The sequence below is a fragment of the Salmo salar genome, chromosome 17 (assembly GCF_965601325.2).
Source record: "Salmo salar chromosome 17, fSalSal1, whole genome shotgun sequence".
NCBI lineage: Eukaryota > Metazoa > Chordata > Actinopteri > Salmoniformes > Salmonidae > Salmo > Salmo salar.
The window spans coordinates 77,681,619-77,705,222 of record NC_138307.1 but is presented as its reverse complement, the minus strand read 5'-3'; the positions used below and the strand labels follow the sequence as shown (position 1 = coordinate 77,705,222).

General features: G+C 49.7%; 1 protein-coding gene across 1 annotated transcript in view; it reads right to left on the bottom strand.

Annotated features, from left to right (window-relative positions):
• LOC145861340 (ELKS/Rab6-interacting/CAST family member 1) overlaps nt 1-23,604 on the bottom strand; it is a 293,504-nt gene that overhangs the window by 191,364 nt on the left and 78,536 nt on the right. The window contains exon 3 of the mRNA XM_082963346.1: nt 21,552-22,031. Within this exon, the coding sequence (XP_082819472.1) occupies nt 21,552-22,031 (480 nt within the window). The remainder of the gene's footprint in view (nt 1-21,551; nt 22,032-23,604) is intronic.

The following is a 23,604-nucleotide window of genomic DNA, read 5'->3' as shown; positions in this document are numbered from 1 at the left end:
AGGAGGAGGGTCTAGGTATAGTGTAGCCAGGAAGAGGGTCTAGGTATAGTGTAGCCAGGAGGAGGGTCTAGGTATAGTGTAGCCAGGAGGAGGGTCTAGGTATAGTGTAGCCAGAAGGAGGGTCTAGGTATAGTGTAGCCAGGAGGAGGGTCTAGGTATAGTGTAGCCAACAGGAGGAGGGTCTAGGTAGAGTGTAGCCAGGAGGAGGGTCTAGGTATAGTGTAGCCAGGAGGAGGGTCTAGGTATAGTGTAGCCATGAGGAGGGTCTAGGTATAGTGTAGCCAGGAGGAGGGTCTAGGTATAGTGTAGCCAACAGGAGGAGGGTCTAGGTATCGTGTAGCCAGGAGGAGGGTCTAGGTATAGTGTAGCCAACAGGAGGAGGGTCTAGGTATAGTGTAGCCAACAGGAGTAGGGTCTAGGTATAGTGTAGCCAGGAGGAGGGTCTAGGTATAGTGTAGCCAACAGGAGGAGGGTCTAGGTATAGTGTAGCCAACAGGAGGAGGGTCTAGGTATAGTGTAGCCAACAGGAGGAGGGTCTAGGTATAGTGTAGCCAACAGGAGGAGGAGGGTCTAGGTATAGTGTAGCCAACAGGAGGAGGGTCTAGGTATAGTGTAACCAACAGGAGGAGGGTCTATGTATAGTGTAGTCAACAGGAGGAGGGTCTAGGTATAGTGTAGCCAGGAGGAGGGTCTAGGTATAGTGTAGCCAGGAGGAGGAGGGTCTAGGTATAGTGTAGCCAACAGGAGGAGGGTCTAGGTATAGTGTAGCCAGGAGGAGGAGGGTCTAGGTATAGTGTAGCCAGGAGGAGGGTCTAGGTATAGTGTAGCCAACAGGAGGAGGGTCTAGGTATAGTGTAGCCAGGAGGAGGGTCTAGGTATAGTGTAGCCAGGAGGAGGGTCTAGGTATAGTGTAGCCAGGAGGAGGGTCTAGGTATAGTGTAGCCAACAGGCGGAGGGTCTAGGTATAGTGTAGCCAACAGGAGGAGGGTCTAGGTATAGTGTAGCCAACAGGAGGAGGGTCTAGGTATAGTGTAGCCAGGAGGAGGAGGGTCTAGGTATAGTGTAACCAGGAGGAGGAGGGTCTAGGTATAGTGTAGCCAACAGGAGGAGGGTCTAGGTATAGTGTAGTCAACAGGAGGAGGGTCTAGGTATAGTGTAGCCAGGAGGAGGGTCTAGGTATAGTGTAGCCAACAGGAGGAGGGTCTAGGTATAGTGTAGCCAACAGGAGGAGCGTCTAGGTATAGTGTAGCCAGGAGGAGGAGGGTCTATGTATAGTGTAGCCAGGAGGAGGGTCTAGGTATAGTGTAGCCAACAGGAGGAGGAGGGTCTAGGTATAGTGTAGCCAGGAGGAGGGTCTAGGTATAGTGTAGCCAACAGGAGGAGGGTCTAGGTATAGTGTAGCCAATAGGAGGAGGGTCTAGGTATAGTGTAGCCAGGAGGAGGAGGGTCTAGGTATAGTGTAGCCAGGAGGAGGGTCTAGGTATAGTGTAGCCAACAGGAGGAGGGTCTAGGTATAGTGTAGCCAACAGGAGGAGGGTCTAGGTATAGTGTAGCCAGGAGGAGGAGGGTCTAGGTATAGTGTAGCCAATAGGAGGAGGGTCTAGGTATAGTGTAGCCAACAGGAGGAGCGTCTAGGTATAGTGTAGCCAACAGGAGGAGCGTCTAGGTATAGTGTAGCCAACAGGAGGAGGATCTAGGTATAGTGTAGCCAGGAGGAGGAGGGTCTAGGTATAGTGTAGCCAACAGGAGGAGGGTCTAGGTATAGTGTAGCCAGGAGGAGGAGGGTCTAGGTATAGTGTAGCCAGGAGGAGGGTCTAGGTATAGTGTAGCCAGGAGGAGGGTCTAGGTATAGTGTAGCCAGGAGGAGGGTCTAGGTATAGTGTAGCCAACAGGAGGAGGGTCTAGGTATAGTGTAGCCAACAGGAGGAGGGTCTAGGTATAGTGTAGCCAACAGGAGTAGGATCTAGGTATAGTGTAGCCAGGCGGAGGAGGGTCTAGGTATAGTGTAGTCAACAGGAGGAGGGTCTAGGTATAGTGTAGCCAGGAGGAGGAGGGTCTAGGTATAGTGTAGTCAACAGGAGGAGGGTCTAGGTATAGTGTAGCCAGGAGGAGGGTCTAGGTATAGTGTAGCCAACAGGAGGAGGAGGGTCTAGGTATAGTGTAGCCAGGAGGAGGGTCTAGGTATAGTGTAGCCAACAGGAGGAGGGTCTAGGTATAGTGTAGCCAGGAGGAGGAGGATCTAGGTATAGTGTAGCCAGGAGGAGGAGGGTCTAGGTATAGTGTAGCCAATAGGAGGAGGGTCTAGGTATAGTGTAGCCAACAGGAGGAGGGTCTAGGTATAGTGTAGCCAGGAGGAGGGTCTAGGTATAGTGTAGCCAGGAGGAGGAGGGTCTAGGTATAGTGTAGCCAGGAGGAGGAGGGTCTAGGTATAGTGTAGCCAGGAGGAGGGTCTAGGTATAGTGTAGCCAACAGGAGGAGGGTCTAGGTATAGTGTAGCCAGGAGGAGGAGGATCTAGGTATAGTGTAGCCAGGAGGAGGAGGGTCTAGGTATAGTGTAGCCAACAGGAGGAGGGTTTAGGTATAGTGTAGTCAACAGGAGGAGGATCTAGGTATAGTGTAGCCAGGAGGAGGGTCTAGGTATAGTGTAGCCAACAGGAGGAGGGTCTAGGTAGAGTGTAGCCAACAGGAGGAGGATCTAGGTATAGTGTAGCCAACAGAAGGAGAGTCTAGGTATAGTGTAGCCAGGAGGAGGAGGGTCTAGGTATAGTGTAGCCAGGAGGAGGGTCTAGGTATAGTGTAGCCAACAGGAGGAGGGTCTAGGTATAGTGTAGCCAGGAGGAGGGTCTAGGTATAGTGTAGCCAACAGGAGGAGGGTCTAGGTATAGTGTAGCCAACAGGAGGAGGGTCTAGGTATCGTGTAGCCAGGAGGAGGGTCTAGGTATAGTGTAGCCAACAGGAGGAGGGTCTAGGTATAGTGTAGCCAGGAGGAGGAGGGTCTAGGTATAGTGTAGCCAACAGGAGGAGGGTCTAGGTATAGTGTAGCCAACAGGAGGAGGATCTAGGTATAGTGTAGCCAGGAGGAGGGTCTAGGTATAGTGTAGCCAGGAGGAGGGTCTAGGTATAGTGTAGCCAACAGGAGGAGGGTCTAGGTATAGTGTAGCCAGGAGGAGGGTCTAGGTATAGTGTAGCCAACAGGAGGAGGATCTAGGTATAGTGTAGCCAGGAGGAGGGTCTAGGTATAGTGTAGCCAGGAGGAGGAGGGTCTAGGTATAGTGTAGCCAGGAGGAGGGTCTAGGTATAGTGTAGCCAACAGGAGGAGGGTCTATGTATAGTGTAGCCAGGAGGAGGGTCTAGGTATAGTGTAGCCAGGAGGAGGGTCTAGGTATAGTGTAGCCAACAGGAGGAGGATCTAGGTATAGTGTAGCCAGGAGGAGGGTCTAGGTATAGTGTAGCCAACAGGAGGAGCGTCTAGGTATAGTGTAGTCAACAGGAGGAGGGTCTAGGTATAGTGTAGCCAGGAGGAGGGTCTAGGTATAGTGTAGCCAACAGGAGGAGGGTCTAGGTATAGTGTAGCCAACAGGAGGAGGGTCTAGGTATAGTGTAGCCAACAGGAGGAGGGTCTAGGTATAGTGTAGCCAACAGGAGGAGGGTCTAGGTATAGTGTAGCCAGGAGGAGGGTCTAGGTATAGTGTAGCCAACAGGAGGAGGGTCTAGGTATAGTGTAGCCAGGAGGAGGGTCTAGGTATAGTGTAGCCAGGAGGAGGGTCTAGGTATAGTGTAGCCAGGAGGAGGGTCTAGGTATAGTGTAGCCAACAGGAGGAGGGTCTAGGTATAGTGTAGCCAACAGGAGGAGGGTCTAGGTATAGTGTAGCCAGGAGGAGGGTCTAGGTAGAGTGTAGCCAATAGGAGGAGGGTCTAGGTATAGTGTAGCCAACAGGAGGAGGGTCTAGGTATAGTGTAGCCAGGAGGAGGAGGGTCTAGGTATAGTGTAGCCAACAGGAGGAGGGTCTAGGTATAGTGTAGCCAACAGGAGGAGGGTCTAGGTATAGTGTAGCCAACAGGAGGAGGATCTAGGTATAGTGTAGCCAGGAGGAGGAGGGTCTAGGTATAGTGTAGCCAACAGGAGGAGGGTCTAGGTATAGTGTAGCCAACAGGAGGAGGGTCTAGGTATAGTGTAGCCAACAGGAGGAGGGTCTAGGTATAGTGTAGCCAACAGGAGGAGGGTCTAGGTATAGTGTAGCCAACAGGAGGAGGATCTAGGTATAGTGTAGCCAGGAGGAGGAGGGTCTAGGTATAGTGTAGTCAACAGGAGGAGGGTCTAGGTATAGTGTAGCCAACAGGAGGAGGGTCTAGGTATAGTGTAGCCAACAGGAGGAGGGTCTAGGTATAGCGTAGCCAATAGGATGAGGGTCTAGGTATAGTGTAGCCAACAGGAGGAGGGTCTAGGTATAGTGTAGCCAACAGGAGGAGGGTCTAGGTATAGTGTAGCCAACAGGAGGAGGGTCTAGGTATAGTGTAGCCAACAGGAGGAGGGTCTAGGTATAGCGTAGCCAGGAGGAGGGTCTAGGTATAGTGTAGCCAACAGGAGGAGGGTCTAGGTATAGTGTAGCCAGGAGGAGGGTCTAGGTATAGTGTAGCCAACAGGAGGAGGGTCTAGGTATAGTGTAGCCAACAGGAGGAGGGTCTAGGTATAGTGTAGCCAACAGGAGGAGGGTCTAGGTATAGTGTAGCCAGGAGGAGGAGGGTCCAGGTATAGTGTAGCCAACAGGAGGAGGGTCTAGGTATAGTGTAGCCAACAGGAGGAGGGTCTAGGTATAGTGTAGCCAACAGGAGGAGGGTCTAGGTATAGTGTAACCAACAGGAGTAGGGTCTAGGTATAGTGTAGCCAGGAGGAGGAGGGTCTAGGTATAGTGTAGCCAACAGGAGGAGGGTCTAGGTATAGTGTAGCCAGGAGGAGGGTCTAGGTATAGTGTAGCCAGGAGGAGGGTCTAGGTATAGTGTAGCCAGGAGGAGGGTCTAGGTATAGTGTAGCCAGGAGGAGGAGGATCTAGGTATAGTGTAGCCAACAGGAGGAGGGTCTAGGTATAGTGTAGCCAACAGGAGGAGGGTCTAGGTATAGTGTAGCCAACAGGAGGAGGGTCTAGGTATAGTGTAGCCAGGAGGAGGGTCTAGGTATAGTGTAGCCAGGAGGAGGGTCTAGGTATAGTGTAGCCAGGAGTAGGGTCTAGGTATAGTGTAGCTAGGAGGAGGGTCTAGGTATAGTGTAGCCAACAGGAGGAGGGTCTAGGTATAGTGTAGCCAGGAGGAGGATCTAGGTATAGTGTAGCCAACAGAAGGAGGGTCTAGGTATAGTGTAGCCAGGAGGAGGAGGATCTAGGTATAGTGTAGCCAACAGGAGGAGGGTCTAGGTATAGTGTAGCCAGGAGGAGGGTCTAGGTATAGTGTAGCCAACAGGAGGAGGGTCTAGGTATAGTGTAGTCAACAGGAGGAGGGTCTAGGTATAGTGTAGCCAACAGGAGGAGGATCTATGTATAGTGTAGTCAACAGGAGGAGGGTCTAGGTATAGTGTAGTCAACAGGAGGAGGGTCTAGGTATAGTGTAGCCAACAGGAGGAGGGTCTAGGTATAGTGTAGTCAACAGGAGGAGGGTCTAGGTATAGTGTAGCCAACAGGAGGAGGGTCTAGGTATAGTGTAGCCAACAGGAGGAGGGTCTAGGTATAGTGTAGCCAGGAGGAGGAGGGTCTAGGTATCGTGTAGCCAGGAGGAGGGTCTAGGTATAGTGTAGCCAACAGGAGGAGGGTCTAGGTATCGTGTAGCCAACAGGAGGAGGGTCTAGGTATAGTGTAGCCAGGAGGAGGAGGGTCTAGGTATAGTGTAGCCAGGAGGAGGGTCTAGGTATAGTGTAGCCAACAGGAGTAGGGTCTAGGTATAGTGTAGCCAACAGGAGGAGGGTCTAGGTATAGTGTAGCCAGGAGGAGGGTCTAGGTATAGTGTAGCCAGGAGGAGGGTCTAGGTATAGTGTAGCCAGGAGGAGGGTCTAGGTATAGTGTAGCCAACAGGAGGAGGGTCCAGGTATAGTGTAGCCAGGAGGAGGGTCTAGGTATAGTGTAGCTAGGAGGAGGGTCTAGGTATAGTGTAGCCAACAGGAGGAGGGTCTAGGTATAGTGTAGCCAGGAGGAGGGTCTAGGTATAGTGTAGCCAACAGGAGGAGGGTCTAGGTATAGTGTAGCCAGGAGGAGGGTCTAGGTATAGTGTAGCCAGGAGGAGTAGGGTCTAGGTATAGTGTAGCCAGGAGGAGGAGGGTCTAGGTAGAGTGTAGCCAACAGGAGAAGGGTCTAGGTATAGTGTAGCCAACAGGAGGAGGGTCTAGGTATAGTGTAACCAACAGGAGTAGGGTCTAGGTATAGTGTAGCCAGGAGGAGGAGGGTCTAGGTATAGTGTAGCCAACAGGAGGAGGGTCTAGGTATAGTGTAGCCAGGAGGAGGAGGGTCTAGGTATAGTGTAGCCAACAGGAGGAGGGTCTAGGTATAGTGTAGCCAGGAGGAGGGTCTAGGTATAGTGTAGCCAGGAGGAGGGTCTAGGTATAGTGTAGCCAGGAGGAGGGTCTAGGTATAGTGTAGCCAGGAGGAGGGTCTAGGTATAGTGTAGCCAACAGGAGAAGGGTCTAGGTATAGTGTAGCCAACAGGAGTAGGGTCTAGGTATAGTGTAGCCAGGAGTAGGGTCTAGGTATAGTGTAGCCAGGAGGAGGAGGGTCTAGGTATAGTGTAGCCAACAGGAGGAGGGTCTAGGTATAGTGTAGCCAGGAGGAGGGTCTAGGTATAGTGTAGCCAGGAGGAGGGTCTAGGTATAGTGTAGCCAGGAGTAGGAGGGTCTAGGTATAGTGTAGCCAACAGGAGGAGGGTCTAGGTATAGTGTAGCCAGGAGGAGGAGGGTCTAGGTATAGTGTAGCCAACAGGAGGAGGGTCTAGGTATAGTGTAGCCAGGAGGAGGGTCTAGGTATAGTGTAGCCAGGAGGAGGGTCTAGGTATAGTGTAGCCAGGAGGAGGGTCTAGGTATAGTGTAGCCAGGAGGAGGGTCTAGGTATAGTGTAGCCAACAGGAGGAGGGTCTAGGTATAGTGTAGCCAGGAGGAGGGTCTAGGTATAGTGTAGCCAGGAGGAGGGTCTAGGTATACTGTAGCCAGGAGGAGGGTCTAGGTATAGTGTAGCCAGGAGTAGGGTCTAGGTATAGTGTAGCCAGGAGGAGGGTCTATGTATAGTGTAGTCAACAGGAGGAGGGTCTAGGTATAGTGTAGCCAACAGGAGGAGGAGGGTCTAGGTATAGTGTAGCCAGGAGGAGGGTCTAGGTATAGTGTAGCCAGGAGGAGGAGGGTCTAGGTATAGTGTAGCCAACAGGAGGAGGGTCTAGGTATAGTGTAGCCAACAGGAGTAGGATCTAGGTATAGTGTAGCCAACAGGAGGAGGGTCTAGGTATAGTGTAGCCAACAGGAGGAGGGTCTAGGTATAGTGTAGCCAACAGGAGTAGGATCTAGGTATAGTGTAGCCAACAGGAGGAGGGTCTAGGTATAGTGTAGCCAACAGGAGGAGGGTCTAGGTATAGTGTAGCCAGGAGGAGGGTCTAGGTATAGTGTAGCCAGGAGGAGGGTCTAGGTATAGTGTAGCCAGGAGGAGGAGGGTCTAGGTAGAGTGTAGCCAACAGGAGAAGGGTCTAGGTATAGTGTAACCAACAGGAGTAGGGTCTAGGTATAGTGTAGCCAGGAGGAGGAGGGTCTAGGTATAGTGTAGCCAACAGGAGGAGGGTCTAGGTATAGTGTAGCCAGGAGGAGGGTCTAGGTATAGTGTAGCCAGGAGGAGGGTCTAGGTATAGTGTAGCCAACAGGAGGAGGGTCTAGGTAGAGTGTAGCCAGGAGGAGGGTCTAGGTATAGTGTAGCCAACAGGAGGAGGGTCTAGGTATAGTGTAGCCAACAGGAGGAGGATCTAGGTATAGTGTAGCCAGGAGGAGGGTCTAGGTATAGTGTAGCCAACAGGAGAAGGGTCTAGGTATAGTGTAGCCAGGAGTAGGGTCTAGGTATAGTGTAGCCAGGAGGAGGGTCTAGGTATAGTGTAGCCAGGAGGAGGGTCTAGGTATAGTGTAGCCAACAGGAGGAGGGTCTAGGTATAGTGTAGCCAACAGGAGAAGGGTCTAGGTATAGTGTAACCAACAGGAGTAGGGTCTAGGTATAGTGTAGCCAGGAGGAGGAGGGTCTAGGTATAGTGTAGCCAACAGGAGGAGGGTCTAGGTATAGTGTAGCCAGGAGGAGGGTCTATGTATAGTGTAGCCAACAGGAGGAGGGTCTAGGTATAGTGTAGCCAGGAGGAGGGTCTATGTATAGTGTAGCCAACAGGAGGAGGAGGGTCTAGGTATAGTGTAGCCAACAGGAGGAGGGTCTAGGTATAGTGTAGCCAACAGGAGGAGGGTCTAGGTATAGTGTAGCCAGGAGGAGGGTCTAGGTATACTGTAGCCAGGAGGAGGGTCTAGGTATAGTGTAGCCAGGAGTAGGGTCTAGGTATAGTGTAGCCAACAGGAGGAGGGTCTAGGTATAGTGTAGCCAGGAGGAGGGTCTAGGTATAGTGTAGCCAGGAGGAGGGTCTAGGTATAGTGTAGCCAGGAGTAGGGTCTAGGTATAGTGTAGCCAACAGGAGGAGGGTCTAGGTATAGTGTAGCCAACAGGAGGAGGGTCTAGGTATAGTGTAGCCAGGAGTAGGGTCTAGGTATAGTGTAGCCAACAGGAGGAGGGTCTAGGTATAGTGTAGCCAGGAGGAGGGTCTAGGTATAGTGTAGCCAGGAGGAGGGTCTAGGTATAGTGTAGCCAACAGGAGGAGGGTCTAGGTATAGTGTAGCCAACAGAAGGAGGGTCTAGGTATAGTGTAGCCAGGAGGAGGAGGATCTAGGTATAGTGTAGCCAACAGGAGGAGGGTCTAGGTATAGTGTAGCCAACAGGAGGAGGGTCTATGTATAGTGTAGTCAACAGGAGGAGGGTCTAGGTATAGTGTAGTCAACAGGAGGAGGGTCTAGGTATAGTGTAGCCAACAGGAGGAGGGTCTAGGTATAGTGTAGCCAACAGGAGGAGGGTCTAGGTATAGTGTAGCCAGGAGGAGGAGGGTCTAGGTATTGTGTAGCCAGGAGGAGGGTCTAGGTATAGTGTAGCCAACAGGAGGAGGGTCTAGGTATAGTGTAGCCAACAGGAGGAGGGTCTAGGTATAGTGTAGCCAACAGGAGGAGGGTCTAGGTATAGTGTAGCCAGGAGGAGGATCTAGGTATAGTGTAGCCAACAGGAGGAGGGTCTAGGTATAGTGTAGCCAACAGGAGGAGGGTCTAGGTATAGTGTAGCCAACAGGAGGAGGGTCTAGGTATAGTGTAGCCAGGAGGAGGGTCTAGGTATAGTGTAGCCAACAGGAGGAGGGTCTAGGTATAGTGTAGCCAACAGGAGGAGGGTCTAGGTATAGTGTAGCCAGGAGGAGGAGAGTCTAGGTATAGTGTAGCCAACAGGAGGAGGGTCTAGGTATAGTGTAGCCAGGAGGAGGGTCTAGGTATAGTGTAGCCAACAGGAGGAGGGTCTAGGTATAGTGTAGCCAACAGGAGGAGGGTCTAGGTATAGTGTAGCCAGGAGGAGGGTCTAGGTATAGTGTAGCCAGGAGGAGGGTCTAGGTATAGTGTAGCCAGGAGGAGGGTCTAGGTATAGTGTAGCCAACAGGAGGAGGGTCTAGGTATAGTGTAGCCAGGAGGAGGGTCTAGGTATAGTGTAGCCAGGAGGAGGGTCTAGGTAGAGTGTAGCGAACAGGAGGAGGGTCTAGGTATAGTGTAGCCAACAGGAGGAGGGTCTAGGTATAGTGTAGCCAACAGGAGGAGAGTCTAGGTATAGTGTAGCCAACAGGAGGAGGGTCTAGGTATAGTGTAGCCAGGAGGAGGATCTAGGTATAGTGTAGCCAACAGGAGGAGGGTCTAGGTATAGTGTAGCCAACAGGAGGAGGAGGGTCTAGGTATAGTGTAGCCAGGAGGAGGGTCTAGGTATAGTGTAGCCAGGAGGAGGGTCTAGGTATAGTGTAGCCAACAGGAGGAGGGTCTAGGTATAGTGTAGCCAACAGGAGGAGGATCTAGGTATAGTGTAGCCAGGAGGAGGGTCTAGGTATAGTGTAGCCAGGAGGAGGAGGGTCTAGGTATAGTGTAGCCAACAGGAGGAGGGTCTAGGTATAGTGTAGCCAGGAGGAGGAGGATCTAGGTATAGTGTAGCCAACAGGAGGAGGGTCTAGGTATAGTGTAGCCAGGAGGAGGAGGGTCTAGGTATAGTGTAGCCAGGAGGAGGAGGATCTAGGTATAGTGTAGCCAACAGGAGGAGGGTCTAGGTATAGTGTAGCCAGGAGGAGGGTCTAGGTATAGTGTAGCCAGGAGGAGGAGGGTCTAGGTATAGTGTAGCCAGGAGGAGGGTCTAGGTATAGTGTAGCCAACAGGAGGAGGGTCTAGGTATAGTGTAGCCAACAGGAGGAGGGTCTAGGTATAGTGTAGCCAACAGGAGGAGGATCTAGGTATAGTGTAGCCAGGAGGAGGGTCTAGGTATAGTGTAGCCAGGAGGAGGGTCTAGGTATAGTGTAGCCAACAGGAGGAGGGTCTAGGTATAGTGTAGCCAACAGGAGGAGGGTCTAGGTATAGTGTAGCCAGGAGGAGGAGGGTCTAGGTATAGTGTAGCCAACAGGAGGAGGGTCTAGGTATACTGTAGCCAGGAGGAGGAGGATCTAGGTATAGTGTAGCCAACAGGAGGAGGGTCTAGGTATAGTGTAGTCAACAGGAGGAGGGTCTAGGTATAGTGTAGCCAGGAGGAGGGTCTAGGTATAGTGTAGCCAGGAGGAGGAGGGTCTAGGTATAGTGTAGCCAACAGGAGGAGGGTCTAGGTATAGTGTAGCCAATCAAAATGTCAGTGTGGAAGACCAGGAAACATGAGATGCAGGGGGCAGGGTGTAGTGACACCAGAGCTGTGCTGCTACAGCTGGTGTGGCCTCTGCTCACACTGGAGCAGGTACAGTTGAAGTGGGAAGTTTACATACACTGAGGTTGGAGTCATTAAAACTCGTTTTTTAAACCACTCCACAAATTGTTAACAAACTATAGTTTTGGCAAGTCGGTTAGGACATCTACTTTGTGCATGACACAAGTACTTTTTCCAACAATTCTTTACAGACAGATTATTTCCCTTATAATTCACTGTATCACAGTTCCAGTGGGTCAGAAGTTTACATACACTAAGTTGACTGTGCCTTTAAACAGCTTGGAAAATTCCAGAAAATTATGTCATGGCTTTAGAAGCTTCTGATAGGCTAATTGACATCATTTGAGTCAATTGGAGGTGTACCTGTGGATGTATTTCAAGGCCTACCTTCAAACTCAGTGCCTCTTTGCTTGACATCACGGGAAAATCAAAAGAAATCAGCCAAGACCTCAGAAAAAAAATTGTAGACCTCCACAAATCTGGTCCATCCTTGAAAGCAATTTCCAAACGCCTGAAGGTACCACGTTCATCTGTACAAACAATAGTACACAAGTATAAACACCATGGGACCACACTGCCGTCATACCTCTCAGGAAGGAGACGCGTTCTGTCTCCTAGAGATGAACGTACATTGGTGCGAAAAGTGCAAATAAATCCCAGAACAACAGCAAAGGAACTTGTGAAAATGCTGGAGGAAACAGGTACAAAAATATCTATATCCACAGTAAAACGAGTCCTATATCGACATAACCTGAAAGGCAGCTCAGCAATGAAGAAGCCACTGCTCCAAAACCGCCATAAAAAAAGCCAGACTACAGTTTGCAACTGCACATGGGGACAAAGATCGTACTTTTTGGAGAAATGTCCTCAGGTCTGATGAAACAAAAATATAACTGTTTGGCCATAATGACCATCGTTATGTTTGGAGGAAAAAGGGGGAGGCTTGGAAGCCGAAGAACACCATCCCAACCGTGAAGCACGGGGTGGCAGCATCATGTTGTGGGGGTGCTTTGCTGCAGGAGGGTCTGGTGCACTTCACAAAACAGATTGCATCATGAGGGAGGAAAATGATGTGGATATATTGAAGCAACATCTCAAGACATCAGTCAGGAAGTTAAAGCTTGGTCGCAAATGGGTCTTCCAAATGGACAATGACCCCAAGCATTCTTCCAAAGTTGTGGCAAAATGGCTTAAGGACAACAAAGTCAAGGTATAGCTGAAATAAATCATTCTCTCTACTATTATTCTGACATTTCACATTCTTAAAATAAAGTGGTGATCCTAACTGACCTAAGACAGGGAATTTTTACTAGGATTAAATGTCAGGAATTGTGAAAAACTGAGTTCAAATGTATTTGGCTAAGGTGTATGTAAACTTCCAACTTCAACTGTATATCTGGGGGACTTTGTAGAGGTGTGGGGCATCAGGGGGTGTTCTATGTACCGTTAGCCCAAAGGCCTGAAGATGGCGGTATTGAGTCGTATTCATTTTACCGGCCAAACGCATTATATCCAGCTGGCAATAAGCTCGTGTCCCTCGTGGACCGTTCATACCTAAAACATTCTCCATTTAAGCTGCATAGGCTTCGATTTCCTCCTTAACTTGATTTAATGGTGAGAAGGCGGGCGTAAATATGCTTTCCTCATGAAACACCATTTAGTGGCTAAATGCTAATCCAGGATGGTATGTATCGTGTTCAGCCAATCAGGCTGCAGCATTGTGTTTTTTCACACCTAACCTAATGCAGTGTTGTATCGCATTAGTGGAAACCAAGACTGTTCTCAGGGTGGGTCTGCCAGTTTTGACTAGCAGAAGTCATTTTCTTGTAGCAGGTTAGGAGAATTTACGCAACAGGTTAGGAGAATTAGGTTAAGGTTAGGAAAAGGGTTAGAGTTAGCAAAGCTTGTCACGACGCGACTCAAACTTATCTAGCTACAAGCTGTTCTGCCCTGAGAACAGTCTCAGTTTCCACTAATGCGATGCTGCTAACACAGCAGGCAAAAAAGAAACGGAACCCCTGGTCTGATAGTTTCAACCTGATTGGCTGAACAGATACACAACATCTGGGATTAGCGTTAGCTACTCTAGCATGGTGGATGAGGAGGGGGGCTTGCTTTCATTTTCTGGGTCTGTAAAATGAAGTAAAGTTTGTGTTTTTAATGATGCAACTATTGGGCCAATTTTTTCTGTCTATCTCAATCCCTTCCTCTCTCTCGCCTGTCTGTCTCTATATCCCTGCCTCCACCCCTATCTCTCCTCCCTCCACCTCCTATCTCTCCTCCCTCCACCTCCTATCTCTCCTCCCTCCACCCCATCTCTCCTCCCTCCATCCCTATCTCTCCTCCCTCCATCCCTATCTCTCCTCCCTCCATCCCTATCTCTCCTCCCTCCATCCCTATCGCTCCTCCCTCCATCCCTATCTCTCCTCCCTCCATCCCTATCTCTCCTCCCTCCACCCCTATCTCTCCTCCCTCCATCCCTATCTCTCCTCCCTCCATCCCTATCTCTCCTCCCTCCATCCCTATCTCTCCTCCCTCCATCCCTATCTCTCCTCCCTCCATCCCTATCTCTCCTCCCTCCATCCCCATCTCTCCTCCCTCCATCCCCTATCTCTCCTCCCTCCACCCCTATCTCTCCTCCCTCCACCCCTATCTCTCCTCCCTCCACCCCTATCTCTCCTCCCTCCACCCCTATCTCTCCTCCCTCCACCCCTATCTCTCCTCCCTCCACCCCTATCTCTCCTCCCTCACCCCTATCTCTCCTCCCTATCTCTCCTCCCTCCACCCCTATCTCTCCTCCCTATCTCTCCTCCCTCCATCCCTATCTCTCCTCCCTCCATCCCTATCTCTCCTCCCTCCACCCCTATCTCTCCCATCCCTATCTCTCCTCCCTCCACCCCTATCTCTCCTCCCTCCACCCCTATCTCTCCTCCCTCCACCCCTATCTCTCCTCCCTCCACCCCTATCACTCCCATCCCTATCTCTCCTCCCTCCACCCCTATCTCTCCCATCCCTATCTCTCCTCCCTCCACCCCTATCTCTCCCATCCCTATCTCTCCTCCCTCCACCCCTATCTCTCCTCCCTCCACCCCTATCTCTCCTCCCTCCATCCCTATCTCTCCTCCCTCCACCCCATCTCTCCTCCCTCCACCCCTATCTCTCCTCCCTCCACCCCTATCTCTCCTCCCTCCACCCCTATCTCTCCTCCCTCCACCCCTATCTCTCCTCCCTCCACCCCTATCTCTCCTCCCTCCACCCCTATCTCTCCTCCCTCCACCCCTATCTCTCCTCCCTCCACCCCTATCTCTCCTCCCTCCACCCCTATCTCTCCTCCCTCCACCCCTATCTCTCCTCCCTCCACCCCTATCTCTCCTCCCTCCACCCCTATCACTCCCATCCCTATCTCTCCTCCCTCCATCCCTATCTCTCCTCCCTCCACCCCTATCACTCCCATCCCTATCTCTCCTCCCTCCATCCCTATCTCTCCTCCCTCCACCCCTATCTCTCCCATCCCTATCTCTCCTCCCTCCATCCCTATCTCTCCTCCCTCCATCCCTATCTCTCCTCCCTCCACCCCTATCTCTCCCATCCCTATCTCTCCTCCCTCCATCCCTAACTCTCCTCCCTCCACCCCTATCTCTCCCATCCCTATCGCTCCTCCCTCCATCCCTATCTCCTCCCTCCACCCCTATCTCTCCTCCCTCCACCCCTATCTCTCCCATCCCTATCTCTCCTCCCTCCATCCCTATCTCTCCTCCCTCCATCCCTATCTCTCCTCCCTCCACCCCTATCTCTCCTCCCTCCACCCCTATCTCTCCTCCCTCCACCCCTATCTCTCCCATCCCTATCTCTCCTCCCTCCATCCCTAACTCTCCTCCCTCCACCCCTATCTCTCCCATCCCCATCTCTCCTCCGTCCACCCCTATCTCTCCTCCCTCCATCCCTCTCTCTTTACACACCAGATTTACTGGTTTCTTTTATAAGACAGGAACCTATTTCCTACAGAGACTCTCCTCTACCCCTCCTTCTCTCTCTCTTTATCTCCTCCTCCTCCTCTCTCTTTTCATGCCCTCTCTCTTCAGAGCATTAATTAAAGTAAAAATACATCCCAAATGGCACCCTATTCCCTATAAAGTGCACTAGGGCCCATAGTGCTATGGTCAGAAGTAGTGCACTATATAGGGAATAGGGTGCCATTTGGGACATAACCTGAGATGAATAGTGTCGGCTGTCTGGGTGTGAGCCACTGCAGTCCTATAGCTCTTCTAACACAGAGACCACTGACACCTTACACTGTCACCAGCATCACACACAACTAAGAAATATACACTGTCAGGCCCACACTCTGTCACACAACACACACACAGACAGAGATACACACACACCTGGCTACACATCCACAGCCCACTCTATGACCCCTAGAGACTACTCCAGATCCAGCCATGTTAAAGGGTCCTCAACTGAGTCTGGAGTGAGAGTCTTGGTATGCACTGGGATTCCTCTCTCTCTCTCTCTCTCTCTCTCTCTCTCTCTCTCTCTCTCTCTCTCTCTCTCTCTCTCTCTCTCTCTCTCTCTCTCTCTCTCTCTCTCTCTCTCTCTCTCTCTCTCTCTCTCTCTCTCTCTCATATATTCCATGACATGTTCTATCACTCCATCTGAGAGGAGGAGAGGTGAAGAGGAGGGTATAAAAGATGTGAGGAAATGTCTGAAAACCCTGTGAAAAGTGGTGGGGTAGTGAAAGGATGGAGACAGATTTATCTATTTCTTTCTCTCTTTGTCCCCCTCTCTGTCTTTCTCTCTCTCTGTCACTCTCAAATTGTTCCTGGCGCTTGAGTCATCTCCTGGGATAAGGGAGGATGGTCTCTCACACTCACACACACATACACACACACACACTTCCAGAAGCCCACACTCTGTTCCTGAGATGTTTTTAGGACACAGTGGGGTGACTGTAACAGCCCACTGAGAGGCTCCTGGGACATTACACTCTGTCCATCTGGCTGACAGGCCATCTGAATACACTCTGTCCATCTGGCTGACAGGCCATCTGAATACACTCTGTCCATCTGGCTGACAGGCCATCTGAATACACTCTGTCCATCTGGCTGACAGGCCATCTGAATACACTCTGTCCATCTGGCTGACAGGCCATCTGAATACACTCGTCCATCTGGCTGACAGGCCATCTGAATACACTCTGTCCATCTGGCTGACAGGCCATCTGAATACACTCTGTCCATCTGGCTGACAGGCCATCTGAATACACTCTGTCCATCTGGCTGACAGGCCATCTGAATACACTCTGTCCATCTGGCTGACAGGCCATCTGAATACACTCTGTCCATCTGGCTGACAGGCCATCTGAATACACTCTGTCCATCTGGCTGACAGGCCATCTGAATACACTCTGTCCATCTGGCTGACAGGCCATCTGAATACACTCTGTCCATCTGGCTGACAGGCCATCTGAATACACTCTGTCCATCTGGCTGACAGGCCATCTGAATACACTCTGTCCATCTGGCTGACAGGCCATCTGAATACACTCTGTCCATCTGGCTGACAGGCCATCTGAATACACTCTGTCCATCTGGCTGACAGGCCATCTGAATACACTACATCCATCTGGCTGACAGGCCATCTGAATACACTCTGTCCATCTGGCTGACAGGCCATCTGAATACACTACATCCATCTGGCTGACAGGCCATCTGAATACACTCTGTCCATCTGGCTGACAGGCCATCTGAATACACTACGTCCATCTGGCTGACAGGCCATCTGAATACACTCTGTCCATCTGGCTGACAGGCCATCTGAATACACTCTGTCCATCTGGCTGACAGGCCATCTGAATACACTACATCCATCTGGCTGACAGGCCATCTGAATACACTCTGTCCATCTGGCTGACAGGCCATCTGAATACACTCTGTCCATCTGGCTGACAGGCCATCTGAATACACTCTGTCCATCTGGCTGACAGGCCATCTGAATACACTCTGTCCATCTGGCTGACAGGCCATCTGAATACACTCTGTCCATCTGGCTGACAGGCCATCTGAATACACTCTGTCCATCTGGCTGACAGGCCATCTGAATACACTACATCCATCTGGCTGACAGGCCATCTGAATACACTCTGTCCATCTGGCTGACAGGCCATCTGAATACACTACATCCATCTGGCTGACAGGCCATCTGAATACACTCTGTCCATCTGGCTGACAGGCCATCTGAATACACTACGTCCATCTGGCTGACAGGCCATCTGAATACACTCTGTCCATCTGGCTGACAGGCCATCTGAATACACTCTGTCCATCTGGCTGACAGGCCATCTGAATACACTACATCCATCTGGCTGACAGGCCATCTGAATACACTACATCCATCTGGCTGACAGGCCATCTGAATACACTCTGTCCATCTGGCTGACAGGCCATCTGAATACACTCTGTCCATCTGGCTGACAGGCCATCTGAATACACTCTGTCCATCTGGCTGACAGGCCATCTGAATACACTCTGTCCATCTGGCTGACAGGCCATCTGAATACACTACATCCATCTGGCTGACAGGCCATCTGAATACACTACGTCCATCTGGCTGACAGGCCATCTGAATACACTACGTCCATCTGGCTGACAGGCCATCTGAATACACTCTGTCCATCTGGCTGACAGGCCATCTGAATACACTCTGTCCATCTGGCTGACAGGCCATCTGAATACACTCTGTCCATCTGGCTGACAGGCCATCTGAATACAGCTATTTCTGTGTGCTCTTCCAGGACGTGCTGTGATTTATACTGCAATTCCTTCACTGATTTCACAATGAGGTGTGGTTCTGACAGCTGTGTGTTGTTTGTGTGTGCGTGCTCGTGAGTGTTTGTGTGTGTTTGTGTTGTTTGTGCATGCATGTGTGTGTAGTTGTGAAAGACACCTTATTTGGCATCATCATCATCATCACCAATATCACAGCATGTATGTAATGAAACTTTACAGCTTTCTGTTTGATCTGTCGTTCTGCCCCTGAACAAGACAGTTAACCCAGTGTTCCCCTGAACAAGACAGTTAACCCAGTGTTCCCCTGAACAAGGCAGTTAACCCAGTGTTCCCCTGAACAAGGCAGTTAACCCAGTGTTCCCCTGAACAAGGCAGTTAACCCACTGTTCCCCTGAACAAGGCAGTTAACCCACTGTTCCCCTGAACAAGGCAGTTAACCCACTGTTCCCCTGAACAAGGCAGTTAACCCACTGTTCCCCTGAACAAGGCAGTTAACCCACTGTTCCCCTGAACAAGGCAGTTAACCCAGTGTTCCCCTGAACAAGGCAGTTAACCCAGTGTTCCCCTGAACAAGGCAGTTAACCCACTGTTCCCCTGAACAAGGCAGTTAACCCACTGTTCCCCTGAACAAGGCAGTTAACCCAGTGTTCCCCTGAACAAGGCAGTTAACCCAGTGTTCCCCTGAACAAGGCAGTTAACCCAGTGTTCCCTTGAACAAGGCAGTTAACCCAGTGTTCCCCTGAGCAAGGCAGTTAACCACTGTTCCCTGAACAAGGCAGTTAACCCACTGTTCCCCTGAACAAGGCAGTTAACCCACTGTTCCCCTGAGCAAGGCAGTTAACCCACTGTTCCCCTGAACAAGGCAGTTAACCCACTGTTCCCCTGAACAAGGCAGTTAACCCACTGTTCCCCTGAACAAGGCAGTTAACCCACTGTTCCCCTGAACAAGGCAGTTAACCCACTGTTCCCCTGAACAAGGCAGTTAACCCACTGTTCCCCTGAACAAGGCAGTTAACCCACTGTTCCCCTGAACAAGGCAGTTAACCCACTGTTCCCCTGAACAAGGCAGTTAACCCACTGTTCCCCTGAACAAGGCAGTTAACCCACTGTTCCCCTGAACAAGGCAGTTAACCCACTGTTCCCCTGAACAAGGCAGTTAACCCACTGTTCCCCTGAACAAGGCAGTTAACCCACTGTTCCCCTGAACAAGGCAGTTAACCCAGTGTTCCCCGGGCGCTGAAGACCTGGACGTCCATTAAGGCAGTCCCCCCTCACCTCTCTGATTCAGAGGGGTTGGGTTAAATGAGGAAGACACATTTCAGTAGAAGGCATTCAGTTGTACATCTGACCTGGTATCTCCCTTTCCCCCTCTATTCTTACAGGTGGCCTGTAAATAAACCCAGTTACCAGGTTCATCATGGTTCCCCCCAGAACAGCAGCCATTACAACAACAGGAGAAAACCAGTCAGATACAGCTAAAGGCTTTCTAAGAAGGTCTGCTTTTTGGCATCAGGGAAGAAACCAGGTGTTTATTTATCTTGCTCCTTTGCACTCCAGTATCTCTACTTGCACATTTATCTTCTGCACATCTACCATTCCAGTGTTTAATTGCTAAATTGTAATTATTTTGCCACTATGGCCTATTTATTGCCTTACCTCCCTAATCTTACCTCATTTGCACATGCTGTATATAGACCTTTCTATTGTGTACTGTACGTTTGTTTATTCCATGTGTAGCTCTGTGTTGTTGTTTGTGTCGCACTGCTTTGCTTTATCTTGGCCAGGTCGCAGTTGTAAATGAGAACTTGTTCTCAGCTGGCCTACCTGGTTAAATAAAGGTGAAATAAAAAAATATATACATATTTTTATTTTAAATGTGTGACGTCCAGTCCTACCTGTCCTGTATCCCATCGAACCTGTCATCAGATCAAATGCCCACAGCAACCTTTCTGTTTTAGAACAGGTTAGACAGGATACAGGGAAGGTAGGACTGGAAATTACACCTGGTTTCTAAGCTAGATGACAGGATTAGATAAAACTGTCTCTATCCTCACTACAGAATTAGATAAAACTGTCTCCATCCTTCACTACAGAATTAGATAAAACTGGTTCCATCCTTCACTACAGAATTAGATAAAACTGTCTCCATCCTTCACTACAGAATTAGATAAAACTGGTTCCATCCTTCACTACAGAATTAGATAAAACTGATTCCATCCTTCACTACAGAATTAGATAAAACTGATTCCATCCTTCACTACAGAATTAGATAAAACTGTCTTCATCCTCACTACAGAATTAGATAAAACGGGTTCCATCCTTCACTACAGAATTAGATAAAACGGGTTCCATCCTTCACTACAGAATTAGATAAAACGGGTTCCATCCTTCACTACATCTAAGCTAGATGACAGGATTAGATAAAACTGTGTCTATCCTCACTACAGAATTAGATAAAACTGTCTCCATCCTTCACTACAGAATTAGATAAAACTGTCTCCATCCTTCACTACAGAATTAGATAAAACTGGTTCCATCCTTCACTACAGAATTAGATAAAACTGTCTCCATCCTCACTACAGAATTAGATAAAACTGTCTCCATCCTCACTACAGAATTAGATAAAACTGTCTCCATCCTTCACTACAGAATTAGGATACCATCTCAAAATTGTGTTCCCAATAAGAGGTTGTGATCAAGCTTTGTGGGTTCAAATCTGCCCAGACAGACCCCAGATTTATCCAACTCAGCAGACAGGCGAACCAGCTGCTCACTGACCGACGTCACACACTCACACGCACACACAGCCGGAGGGGGAAAAATCTGAGGCGGAAGGCAGATCTCTGGCTAACTGTGAGCTAAATATGGAAGAGACAACAACAGCACTAACAGCTTATACAACTCACTCTGACCTCTTCACCTTTGACCAGGGTTACAACACCCTGCAAAACCACCAACAACTGACCCAATGGTTAGAACCAACCTGTGTCCTTAGGACCAACTTCCAACTTCCATGTGAGTCTCTGCATCCTACCTGAATGACTTCACACTCCTTCCAGTCTAACTACATGTACTGCTCCTTCCAGTCTAACTACATGTACTGCTCCTTCCAGTCTAACTACATGTACGGATCCTTCCAGTCTAACTACATGTACTGATCCTTCCAGTCTAACTACATGTACTGATCCTTCCAGTCTAACTACATGTACTGATCCTTCCAGTCTAACTACATGTACTGCTCCTTCCAGTCTAACTACATGTACTGCTCCTTCCAGTCTAACTACATGTACTGATCCTTCCAGTCTAACTACATGTACTGATCCTTCCAGTCTAACTACATGTACTGATCCTTCCAGTCTAACTACATGTACTGCTCCTTCCAGTCTAACTACATGTACTGCTCCTTCCAGTCTAACTACATGTACTGATCCTTCCAGTCTAACTACATGTACTGATCCTTCCAGTCTAACTACATGTACTGATCCTTCCAGTCTAACTACATGTACTGCTCCTTCCAGTCTAACTACATGTACTGCTCCTTCCAGTCTAACTACATGTACTGCTCCTTCCAGTCTAACTACATGTACTGATCCTTCCAGTCTAACTACATGTACTGCTCCTTCCAGTCTAACTACATGTACTGCCAGTGACTCCAGGATCTTACCTGAGTCTCGTCCTGCACCACTCTGTACTGCTCCTTCCAGTCTAACTACATGTACTGCCAGTGACTCCAGGATCTTACCTGAGTCTCGTCCTGCACCACTCTGTACTGCTCCTTCCAGACGGAGATCTTGGACACCTCGTCCTTCCTCAGGGCTCTCTCCTTCTTCAGCTCCGGGCTCCAGAAGGTCTTGATAGAGTTCATGGAAGAGCTCAGCTTGCTCTCCTTCACATCCAGCTCCCCCCGGAGGAGCTCGTTCTCCCTCAGCACCTCCTTCAGCTGGGTCTGGAGGTCCATGATGGTGTTGTCTCTGGTTTGGCGTAAGGAGTGAGGCACCGTGGACGCCTGCTGGAGGCTGGACTGGGACGAGGACACGTGGTCACACCCAAACGCGATGCTGTCACTGGGCATGGATGAGCCTCCACCTCCCTGGCTGATGTTGGGGTTGGAGCCCATGGCGGTTGTCCGGATGCCGTATGGGAGCTTTGCTCCGGAGCGACCCAGGGTCATGGTGCTCTTGGGCAGGCTAGGGTCGTGGTTGGGGTTGGGATAGGCCTGGGTCTAGAATAGATCGGATTAGATTAGATTTACTTTATTGTCCACATAAATCAATTTTGTTAAGATCAGCATATTCAAGTATACAAACAACAGAATTCACATACAGGAATACAAACCATTTAAATAATTCACATCCATACAGTAGCTAAGTGTCTTTGGTAAAAACAATGTGCTAGTCATACAGGAAGTGTCTTTGGTAAAAGCAATGTGCTAGTCATCCCGGAAGTGTCTTTGGTAAAAGCAATGTGCTAGCCATACAGGAAATGTCTTTGGTAAAAGCAATGTGCTAGCCATACAGGAAATGTCTTTGGTAAAAGCAATGTGCTAGCCATACAGGAAGTGTCTTTGGTAAAAGCAATGTGCTAGCCATACAGGAAATGTCTTTGGTAAAAGCAATGTGCTAGCCATACAGGAAATGTCTTTGGTAAAAGCAATGTGCTAGCCATACAGGAAGGCGGAGCTGTGCTGTCTCCCGGTGCGGAAAAGCAATGTGCTAGCCTCAGGGTGCGAGCAGGCGCCCGGAAATGTCTTTGGTAAAAGCAATGTGCTAGCCATACAGGAAATGTCTTTGGTAAAAGCAATGTGCTAGCCATACAGGAAGTGTCTTTGGTAAAAGCAATGTGTTAGCCATAAAGGAAGTGTCTTTGGTAAAAGCGAGGTGCTAGTCATACAGGAAGTGTCTTTGGTAAAAGCGAGGTGCTAGCCATACAGGAAGTATCTTTGGTAAAAGCGAGGTGCTAGTCATACAGGAAGTGTCTTTGGTAAAAGCGAGGTGCTAGCCATACAGGAAGTATCTTTGGTAAAAGCGAGGTGCTAGCCATACAGGAAGTATCTTTGGTAAAAGCGAGGTGCTAGCCATACAGGAAGTATCTTTGGTAAAAGCGACGTGCTAGCCATACAGGAAGTATCTTTGGTAAAAGCGAGGTGCTAGCCATACAGGAAGTATCTTTGGTAAAAGCGAGGTGCTAGCCATACAGGAAGTATCTTTGGTAAAAGCGAGGTGCTAGCCATACAGGAAGTATCTTTGGTAAAAGCGAGGCGCTAGCCATACAGGAAGTATCTTTGGTAAAAGCGAGGTGCTAGCCATACAGGAAGTATCTTTGGTAAAAGCGAGGTGCTAGCCATACAGGAAGTATCTTTGGTAAAAGCGACGTGCTAGCCATACAGGAGGTATATTTGGTAAAAGCGAGGTGCTAGCCATACAGGAAGTATCTTTGGTAAAAGCGACGTGCTAGCCATACAGGAAGTATCTTTGGTAAAAGCGAGGTGCTAGCCATACAGGAAGTATCTTTGGTAAAAGCGAGGTGCTAGCCATACAGGAAGTATCTTTGGTAAAAGCGAGGTGCTAGCCATACAGGAAGTATCTTTGGTAAAAGCGAGGTGCTAGCCATACAGGAAGTGTCTTTGGTAAAAGCGAGGTGCTAGCCATACAGGAAGTTTCTTTGGTAAAGGTGAGGCGCTAGCCATACAGGAAGTATCTTTGGTAAAAGCGAGGTGCTAGTCATAGTGTCATTTAAAACAGGTGTATTCAACCGGGCGTCCGTGGATGCCTACAGGTACTGCAGAGGGTCTGCAA